The sequence below is a fragment of the Anneissia japonica genome, unplaced genomic scaffold, assembly GCF_011630105.1.
Source record: "Anneissia japonica isolate Jap-2015-1 unplaced genomic scaffold, ASM1163010v1 scaffold287790_len634930_cov199, whole genome shotgun sequence".
In the NCBI taxonomy this organism is placed as follows: Eukaryota; Metazoa; Echinodermata; class Crinoidea; order Comatulida; family Comatulidae; genus Anneissia; species Anneissia japonica.
In genome coordinates, this window is record NW_022748191.1 from 418,266 (window position 1) to 429,248 (window position 10,983).

General features: G+C 32.6%; 1 protein-coding gene across 2 annotated transcripts in view; it reads right to left on the bottom strand.

Moving 5' to 3' along the window:
- LOC117120702 (cullin-associated NEDD8-dissociated protein 1-like) overlaps window positions 1-10,773 on the bottom strand; it is a 21,404-nt gene extending 10,631 nt beyond the window's left edge. Inside the window, exons 1-18 of one of the 2 annotated variants that reach the window (XM_033265743.1) lie at window positions 10,619-10,773; window positions 9,526-9,627; window positions 8,794-8,861; window positions 8,056-8,168; window positions 7,366-7,466; window positions 6,978-7,140; window positions 6,198-6,324; window positions 5,894-6,002; window positions 4,786-4,842; window positions 4,246-4,367; window positions 3,655-3,809; window positions 3,144-3,258; window positions 2,566-2,751; window positions 2,040-2,151; window positions 1,677-1,770; window positions 1,196-1,313; window positions 702-867; window positions 101-200 (exon numbers count right to left, since the gene is read on the bottom strand). In XM_033265743.1, coding sequence (XP_033121634.1) covers window positions 101-200; window positions 702-867; window positions 1,196-1,313; window positions 1,677-1,770; window positions 2,040-2,151; window positions 2,566-2,751; window positions 3,144-3,258; window positions 3,655-3,809; window positions 4,246-4,367; window positions 4,786-4,842; window positions 5,894-6,002; window positions 6,198-6,324; window positions 6,978-7,140; window positions 7,366-7,466; window positions 8,056-8,168; window positions 8,794-8,861; window positions 9,526-9,627; window positions 10,619-10,660 — 2,050 coding nt within the window. In that variant the 5' untranslated portion in view covers window positions 10,661-10,773. Of the gene's footprint in view, window positions 1-100; window positions 201-701; window positions 868-1,195; window positions 1,314-1,676; window positions 1,771-2,039; window positions 2,152-2,565; window positions 2,752-3,143; window positions 3,259-3,654; window positions 3,810-4,245; window positions 4,368-4,785; window positions 4,843-5,893; window positions 6,003-6,197; window positions 6,325-6,977; window positions 7,144-7,365; window positions 7,467-8,055; window positions 8,169-8,793; window positions 8,862-9,525; window positions 9,628-10,618 lie in introns of both variants that reach the window. The other variant, XM_033265742.1, reaches the window with a different exon arrangement.
- Window positions 10,774-10,983: the final 210 nt, after the last annotated feature.

The following is a 10,983-nucleotide window of genomic DNA, read 5'->3' on the forward strand; positions in this document are numbered from 1 at the left end:
GTCACAAAACATTTCATAGTGTGGACAGACCTCTAGTGATGCCTAAGAATGGGTATTGCATATTTTGGATAAGAAATAAATGAAGGTAGATTGAACTAACCATAGTTTCTGATGAGAATGTTGAGACAAGCTAGTGTTGAGAGTTTTAGAGCACGGTGGTTTTTTCGCAAGAATGAAGCAAGTATCGGCATTCCATTGTTCTGTAAATACAGCGAACAATTCGGAGAGTAAAGTAGATAAATAATAGATTGGTTGGCGTATATTATTGGGTCACTGCAGGCTATTTTAAACAACAAAATAATGGATAAAATAATCGAAGAATAAATGAATAAAGAACAGAAAAGCAATTAACCACAATTTGTTATGAATTTATATGAATTTGTAAGGCAAAATCTTTTATATTAGAATAAAATTTAATGTTAAAACAAATATGCTAATGAGATGTAATTCAAACTGTCATGCCTTATAACAATGTAAACATAACAAGCTCCAATTCTGTGAGTGGTTGTGTGCAGCGCTTATCCTCATATTGATCTACATGCCACTGACAACCATTAAAACATACTGTGTACATATTAGCATCATTATTTACTACCAGTGGAGTTGTTACTATCATTTTGCACATAATGTAAATATGTAGCAGACTCACATTAACAAGCAAGGGGCCAAAACGTTTACTAGAAAAAGAAGGAAAATCTTACCAAGATAGAGGAGATGTCCAGCTTGAGGGGTGAAGAAGCAATCAATGAGAGCGCCTTCACTGTTGTAAGTCTTGTGATTTCATTCTTAAGGCGTTCCAAGAATATTGGCAAACAAACATTCAGTTCAGATGTTAAATGATCACCTAAATTGGCAATGATTTGGCTCCTATAACAGAAGAAGATGGAAGACACTATCAAATTAGGTTCAGGATAAAGCAACAATAAACGGTGTAACAGGCATTATTTTATGTAACTACGAAAACATAAATTGAGATGGACAGGACTATTACAAAACATCTTGTTTATACAGCAGCTGGTATCAACCAATAATAGCTGGCCTTCTTCAATCCTGGAAGAGCAGAGTGTTAAGCCTGGTTTTGTTTACAGCTTATAACTACCAAAACTAGGTAGCATTCTTTTGGAACACACATGCTGATGTTCTAAGCCTGATCTTACTTCTAGTTTTTAAATACACAAAAATGAAAGATAATTACATGCATGAGATAGCACGCTCCTTGACCTCTTGGTCAATGTCAGCTGCTCTCAGACGGGTCAATGTGCAACTGTAAAGGTCCATCACATATGGAGTGAAATCAAATTCCACTTCACAATCTGTACAGGACGATAAAATATTTACTAACCATTGTAGCCATCATAATACTCATCATCAAAATGTGATCATCAGAGTCAAATTATCTACATCATAGTCAGCATAATTATCAACATCATTGCAATGCCACCATCAAGATCACAAACCATTATTTTCATCACCATTTTCATTATCATCATCCTCATCATCAGCACCATCCTCAACACCACTGCAACCAATGCCATCACCATTACCACCACCATCACTATCACCACCATTATTATCTTTATCATCATGAACACCATCACCATCATTACCACCAACAGGATCATCAACAACATCAACACTTCCATCCTACCAACACTACTTAATAAACGGGTGCTCACCCAATGGTCTAATAACTTGTATCATGGTCTGTGTAACCATCAGTGCCTCAGATGTGATTTTGTAGAATGGATCTCCTACAGCGCTTACAACAGGCTGTTCATAATAAAGAACATGAATATGCATAAGCACTTTGGGATATGATATCATGAATATGCCTATCAATTCACTATAAAATATGAATATACATCATTTTAGAATATGATATGAATATGCATAAGCAATTTGAGTGGACATATCAAGAATATATTTATTGAATATACAGAAACTCATTATGTCAAAAAGAATTTGACAGTAAAGAATATATTTATTGAATATACAGAAACTCATTATGTCAAAAAGAATTTGACAGTAAAAGAACTCACCGTAATAAGTACATTAATGTGGTTATGGAATACATGAGGAGTGTGGTTACACATTAGGCAATTCAGAAATGCTAGTGTGTCAATCTTCATATTTGAACTGCTATTCTTCTCCCTAAGAATAATAAAAAAAATACAAAGATTAGCAAGTTAAAAAGAAGGACTACAAGTTTCTTTTTTAAGACTACAATTACTTTTTATAATAAAGATGATAATGATAACAATAATAATCAAAACATCATCAAATCTGAACAACAAAATGAAACAAAATATTTTACACTGAAACCAATATTACACTGAAACCAATATTACAATGAAACCATCTCACTGATTCATTATCATTATACTTGTGGTTGCAAAGACTTACACAAAACAACCAACAACAACAAAAACATAAGAAAAGGATCGACCCCAAAACACAACTCAACCTTTCCCTAAGGTATGTTTATTAAGGGAACCTAAAAGAATATGCGTATCAGTTTACAATAAATTTATATGACTTATTTATGAACATGTTAGATTTATTTACCCAAGTGAAAACTGTACTCCTGGTACGAGTGCAGCAATATGGTTGTTGAGAGATCCTGGAATCACATGGATCAATTCCGTCAGTAAAGCAAAGCATCCCTGACGAGTCTTGATGCTCTTCTCCTTCATCTGGCGATGAACTGCCTTCACAATGTCAGGGATCTGCTGCCTCAGCATAGACACTGGTCTGCAACATAGAAAATCGAGCAAGTACAAATTAGAACTTTCTGAAGTTCTAAACTAGTCCACATATTGCTAGCATCCCTTAACTTATCCTGGTAAGATGGGGATAGACAACTTGCTGACTTAACTTTATTCCATGATTTATTGGTTTGTAAGAATAGGAAATACTTGTATACTTCATTTAAAGCAAAGGAGATTACGAGGAGATGATCATGGAAAATATTTGATAGAATTTAAAGAAGACAAAAATCAAAGCACAGGCAAAGCTAAAATATACTAAATCATGTAACAATTAAAGTATCTTTTATAAATAATGTTAAAAAATGCAGACAAATGGTTAAGTTTTTTCATAATTCGTGTAGAAATTGAAATTAGAGATATTCCAAATATACTGACCCTTCTTCCTGATCCATGGCATCAGGGTCAACAAATTCTGTGTGTGTTGGTCTTGTTTGTTTCAACAGAGTAATAAATGCTTGGAAAATATCAGATTTTACGTTCTCTTCTCGCTCTAACGACAGGAAAATAATAGCATATTATGAATCATTGGGAGCAGCTGACATAGTGGCTCTTGTTCAGGCTTTCATCCTGAAGGTCACAGTTTGAATTACATGTTGTAAATTTTGTGTCTCTTACATGGTCTTAGGGATTCAGATAGTTACTTTGAGTTGTAATGTGTTTTTAATTCAATAAAATCCAAGAAAATTATTTTGCTTGGCTGATAAAATGACATTTAAAAAAAATTTATACAAAATTATGTAACAATAACATATATCATTATGAATATCAATATTGAATATGTAGCACATTGTAAATGTTTCATTTAAGGCTGTGCCTTACTAAGAAAATGAGACAGTACTTATTAAGGGCCCAGCCTATTATTAAAAAAATTGTAAACATAAATAACCTTTAAATCGAGCAATGAGAGCTGGAGAAACTGTTCGGTAGAATTCTGATAACATCTCATGACGTGTCCCCATGATGGCTTGCAAGCATTTTGCTGATGCACGGCGCACCTTCCAACTCATATCATCGTCATCACTGTACTCATCGTCACTTTCACTGTATAAGAATTTCAGCAAAAACATTATTAGTCATTGAATTACATTAACTTTCCATCTCATACATCCAATTATTTTTTGGGGTCTTTTTTTATTGGTGGATTTTGTTTTTCTTTTTTCTTTGTGTCTTCTTCATCTTATTTGCTTCTTTTATTCAACTTCATAAATGCATTGGTATTCATGATTAAATTTTGTTTGATGACAATGATTGTCATTATAGATGTATGGGTTGAAATAAAAAGAATTAGTCAAGAATTTAGTATCTTGAATAGAATTTAATGAATGTTTTCTAAATGTTGTCTTTTAAATGATTTATTTAAAATATTACTTTGCGATCGACCAAAATTTGACATGTAATGTAAAAAAAGGCATAGGTCTATACAGTACAGTAAATTATACAAGTGGTCTTTTCAATATACACAACGAATGATCCCTACCCTTCATCATCCTCATCTGCATTATCTGCATCCATTGCATTTTCATCATACTCATCATCATCTGCGTCATCATAATTATAATTTGGATCATAGCACAGATACTCTAAACACAGCTGAATAATCTGCAAGCAAGCAAAATAGAACACCATAAAATTTAATTTAATATTCTAACTTAAACTTTATTTAAATTTAATTAAAAATGTAATTATTAGTTGTAAAACTTCATGTTCAGATAGATTGATAACAATATTGTTAATTACTATTGTTAATTCAGAGAACCCATCTAAGTTTTATTATGTGGATATGTGCTGCATCATATCCAATCCGATGATTTAAATTGAAGGCTGTTTAAGTCTAACAGAATGAATTGAAATTCTTAATATAAAGTAATATTTAACAATTAACAAAAAATGTTGTCTGCCTTGTTTTTAAGAAATGAAATATTTTATACTAATCTGCAAGTGGCTGTCAACAGGTTAATGCTGATTTAGCATTTACATTTTTTTTAAAAAACAAACAAATATTTATAGTGTATCTTACTGTATTCATGTGCGGTGAGACTTCCTTCGGGCAACGTCTAACAAATGATTCAAAAGCCTGAAAAACATTCAACAATCATTTAATAATAGCAATAATGATGATGATGGTGACGATGGGTAGTGATACGGATGATGCTACTGAGGACGATGATACTAGTGATACTGATGCTGTTAAAGATTCTTGTAAGGATAATGGTGATGATAAAGATTACAACGATAATGACAATGATAATGGTGGTTATGATGGTGATGATGATGAAGGTGGAGAGATGATAATATTGATACTGATGATGATGACAATGTTGATGATGATACTAGTGATACTGATGATACTTGTGATGATGATGATAATAATACTAGTGATGATGATGATAAAGATGATGATGATGATGATGGTGGTTATGATGATGATGATGATGAAGGTTGAAAGATGATGATGATGGTGGAGAGGTGATATGATGATGATGATGGTGATGTTGAAGATGAGATGATAATCATACAATTTACATTGTAAATCATACATACATGTTGTATACAGTACCTTAAAGCCCCATTCCTGGCAAAATTTCACTAAAAACTGACTTTTTTTAGAAAATATTCACTTGCATTACTCCAATTATTATAAATCATGGAAAAATATTGGCATGAATTTTAGTTTTACGCAAAAGAATAAAAAAAAAAGAGAAATACAGACTATTTCTCATAAAATATTACATTTTCTGGATGAATTCATCGTTACTAGGCAAATTCAGAGGTTGTAGATCGCATCCACTGGAATACTCTTGCTTTTATGTATACTTTTATACAGTCAATAAAGTGCGCCCTCTCTAATGAGATTAATTTTTGTACTTCGTATCTCGCACAATGCGGTCGTTCGATTAAGGCTGAGATATTTGTTTAAGTGTCAAAATGTCAGTCAGAATCAGTTTTTTAACAAATTTGAAATAATTCCTATGAAATATTATATTTCACAAGTGTCAATACTAGCAACGGAAAATATCAAGATTTTTCTTAAAAATTGAAATTTTGCCAGGAATGGGGCTTTAAGAACTATTTATAAAAATAAAAAAAAATTCACAAACAGCTTGAGAATAAAATAGGTCACTGACCTGTATACAGTATTCTCTCAACTCATCATCACCTTCAACTTTAGAAAAGCTAATAGTGAAAGGCAGGATACGCTCCAAATGTTCACCAATGCGATGACCAGCATGACGACTATGAAAAATGAATTTTCATATCATTTGCATATTTATCACTATATTAGGTAGATATACTTTGATTTACTGCTAATATTTAGCAGTAGAAATGTTAGAATACAAATAAATGTCAATAAATAAAGTAAAGTGCTATGTACTATAAGTATAATACCCAACAGCTAAACACTTAGTGAACAATGTGTTGTTGGCTTACCATATTGCTCCAATGCATTGTATGAATGTTCTTGTGTAGGAAACATTAGTGTTATTATTTAGTTGTTCGAGTAAATGATCCATAAGTTTCTGGAAGAGATTAGCACTGCAGCTCATCACCAGTTGACCTAAGGTCAAACAAATTAACGAAAAAGCCACAATTTAAAAAAAAAATGTATACATAAAGGCAGCATGTATTAAAAAAATGTATACATACAGGCAACATGTATAATTTTATAAATTAAAATTGAGTGGAGTAAGGTGCTTGCTGTCCAATGCTCAGGCCCTGTGTTAAAATATTATCAAATACCAGGGATTTTTTCTCACAAAAACCGAAAGGTCCACTGATTAATCTCAGATAAGATAGTATAATACATGCTCGAAGTACTGTATTGAAATGCACGCTATCGTGTTGGGATTCAATATTTCGACATTAATTATGTCATCATCAGGAATGATTCCTGATGATGACATAATGAATCCCAACACAATGGCGTGCATTTCAATACTTAGAGTATGTATTATACTATCTTTTTCTCACAACCAACACAACTCCACTCTCTAAACCTCATAATGAGACTAGTTTGTGTAGAGCATCTTGAGCATATGCTTGTCTTGTGATTGCCACTGTGAGTAGGACAGCGATATAAGGTAATGTTTACATATAAATTAATCAAACAAAATTGTTACACATATAAAAAAATTGCACATAAATTAACACATATGGCACTACATACCAATACACATGCACTCACTATAAATTCAACAGAAACTGAATTACCTAGAGCAAGGATAGCTCTTTTGCGAACAGCCATTCTAGCACTGGTCAGTTGTGGAAGTAAGGCATCGAGAATGGAGGCATGGAAGTTGAGAAGAAGTCCACCAAATCGGCTCAATAAATCACCAAGAATATCAAGGGCTTCCAGCTTAACTGATACATCTTCCTGCTGTCAAAATAAAATCACATATTTTATCAAATAAGGAAATTTCTCAAAATAGCAGTAAAATATTGCCAAAATATATGCTGACATATCTACATGTTTACTAACCGAAGTGCACAAATAATACATAAATTAAATTTGAGAGGGAACACCTTTAATCGAAAAACTGTCTACCTCATTATTTTGCCTACCTTAGAATGTTCCTATTCTACCTTAGACATTGCTTACCTTTGAAATGGCACTTGTTAGCCTACCGGTGATCCGTTTGCAGATGTTGGCGGCTAGTGGACTCGAGGCTGGCGGCAATTCGTTAATCACAGTCTTTAGACCTGAAAAAAAATTTTAATTTCATTATTCATGTTATTATTCATAAAATTACAATACAAATAATTTAAGTTATTTTTATTTTTATTACCATTATAATCAAAATGTTTAAATTACAGTATATATTTGTTATTACAGTATTGAGTTACTGACACAATGCTTGCCCGAGGTTGAATCAAGTGTTAAAAATTGGGAATTAGGATTAAAAAATGGTATAACATGGATTTAATTGTATTTTTTTTATTAAACATGTAGGCTCTTAAAAGACACAATGAGTGATGGATTCAGGAATTTTAAATAGAGAGGGCCCAGGGAGCGACTTTCACTGATGGAGAGACTAGACAACCTCAGCCCCAGAATGGTCGGAACTGAGCAAAGGAAATTTATGATTATAGCACCTCTAAATTGTTGGAAATGGCACTCTTAGACTTAGAATTTGAGTATAATTTTCTTTCTTTCTCCATTTTTTTCCATTTTGAAAAATTTATTGTTGGGAGGGCATGGGCTCCCTTAAATCTGCCACTGACAATCGTAAAAAGACTATCTGGAAAAGCTTTCAATCTCTTCCGCACTGTACTTGGCACATATACTTACCGATACTTGATATGTCTCGTAGTTGTTCTTTGTCAGACAGCATGTTACTGCAAAGTGTATCAACAATCGTCTCTACTTGAAATTCCTTAACCTTAGAAACCAATGGCCCAAGACTTTTGTAATAAAAACAAAAATATAATTAAGAAATGTCAAAACATTATGGGTTTCAATGTCAAAACAAATGTAGCAAGAAAATGTCAAGTAAACATTTTAAACATCACCACCAGGATTTGATTATTCTTTTTCTGTGGTGACTAAACTATGAGGACTAGTTTGTATATTATTGCTCTAGCAACTGAACTATAATGACATATAGCAGTGTATACTGTTGCTCTAGCAACTGATCTATGAGGACAAGTTGGTATATTGTTGCTCTGGCAATCAAACTCTCAAGTAAGTAAGCAAAAACTTTGCTGTGGTACCTAAATAGGTACAAGTTGTTATATTGTCCGCAATTGCTATGGCAACTGAACTATGAGGGATGGAAAAGTTGGTATATTGTTGCTCTGGTAACTGAACTATGTTAACAAGTTTTTATACCCTTACCTGGTAACTAAATTGACGACAATTTGGCATACCACTATGGATTTTCCTAGTTATGAACAATTGATATACTGCATGCATTGCAATTTAATAGGGAATAAAGAGATGAAGATTACAAATAAACACACAACCCCACCCCATAGTGTCATGGATCGGTGATTCATTGCCATGATTAAAGATGAAGATTACACCTACCATTTGACAGCTAGATTTTGAACTTCACCATTCTTGTCTTCAAGTAGTTTCAGCAACATTTTAACCACCTGTATGTATAAAAGATAATACAATAGATGGACTGATAAATAAAATTAAAAATATAATTATATTATAGAAAAAAATATTCAACATTTTTAATTTGCTACTGTATACTGTAGAGATCATTCTTAATTTTAAACATATTTTCCTAATTTAAAATAAAAATATCTACAGTAAAAATAAATCAATCATCATTGAAACGACATAAAATTTAAATAATCCATGTATCATCCATAAATCTCATGATTTTATGATACTTTAATGCACTGCACAAACTATGCTGAATGATCACTCTTACAAAAAGGCATATAAACAAAGATTATACAATAATTAATCAATCATCATTAAATGGCATAAACGCAGTAAAATTTATTAATCATTATCAAAATGGAATAAAAAGAGTACCTTCTCTTTGGTATTTTTCATAGAAATGCTAGCCAGTAACATTTGTTGATAAATACATTAAAAAATTGTTTTACTTTGATAAATTTCAACTTACAGAGATGGTTAATTAATGGGAAACACAACAATTTGGCATGTAAAAATAAGACCAACTTAGAAATTATTTGATAGGCAAAGCTGACTTAAAGGCAAGTTTAACTGTGCACACAATGTATTTAATTGTATAATAAGATTCACCAAAAATATAAAATGTCCAATAAATGTACTTGCTTTTTTCTCACTGTCATCATCCAATTTGATGGAATCCTTCTGTAGTTCTGTCATTAGGTCATTTGTTGCCATGAAACGAAAATCCTTATCACTTGATGTCATCTACAATGAATAATATAATAACATAGTGTTATTTGCAGTTTGTAGGATTTGTGCAGTTTCGAACTGTTTGTGCAGAGTTGAAATTATGCAGGGAATGTTGCACTGGTGTATCTAGGAGTCTTGAAGTGGGAATGCTGATGGGGGAGCGAAGGTGAAGTGGGGGCCTCGTTGATCAGTTAATAGGGCCTTAACTTGCAAAATAAGATGATTTTAGGTGTTTTTTAACAACTTGACCACAATTTTTGGGGGGCCCTGGGGGCGCGAATAATTTTTGGAGGGACGTGCGCCTATTCAATTTATAGCATTGCTTAAGGGCTCATTCCAAACCTAAACTCAGTCTAACATGGTTTACATTAGGCTATGCTACTCTAGGCATTTTTCAGAGGGGTTTTTGAGAATTGACAATAACAATTTCTTTTATTTTCTTTGCCCACAAATAGGCCTATAATCTATATAAAATAAATTATAAAGTGATTATATATAATATGAGCAATCTAAGGGTAAACTTCAGATGCATAATGCTTGTGCATGCAAAACCCCATTACAAAATCCTAATTAATACAATCGATTCCAAATAATTAAGGTATTCTGAATATTAATAAACCATATCATAATCATATCATAAATAGAAAATACAATAGAATAACAAGTAAAGTTTAATTTATTTGAGCTAGGCCTAGGCCTAGATATGCCTATATTTTAATGTTTTATTACAATTATAAGATTTATGTGGATTCCATTTATGTCACTGACCTAACACATACTGACCTGATTAATTTAAGGCTAGCCTACTAGGCCTAGTCATTGTTCTATAGATTATTCTTCTATTCCATGCGGCACGCCTAGGCCTTACTGTAGGTTACCAGAGAGGACTAGCGCTAGCTAGCACAGTGTATCCCATTGCACTGTGCTAGCTCCCTTCCCCGCTCCCTTCTTGAAATCTAAAATTAAAGTCATCTTGAAGGTATTAAACCAAAAACTATCTGCCTACCTTTTCAAGCAAGTTTGATATGTGATAAGATACACTCGCCATGCTGAATTAATTTTTAAACTACGTTCTTAAGAAACTTCAAAATGCCGTGGAATAGGGATTTATTTGCACCGAAATTTCATGGGAGTATACAGCCCGCAAGTCTGACCTCCTCATGTCAGAGCAGCTAACTTGCATCAAGTTCGATGGCTTCGTGTGTAATTGGTGTTGATAACGCGTTTTACCAATATATTGCGTTGTTATTAATACACCAATAATACAATTAACGAATATTCAATTAAAGAAATTATATACCATGTCCACATTCATAATATATTAGAAATAAAAATTCTAAAATACAGCCAGATTATGTAGATATAATGCTT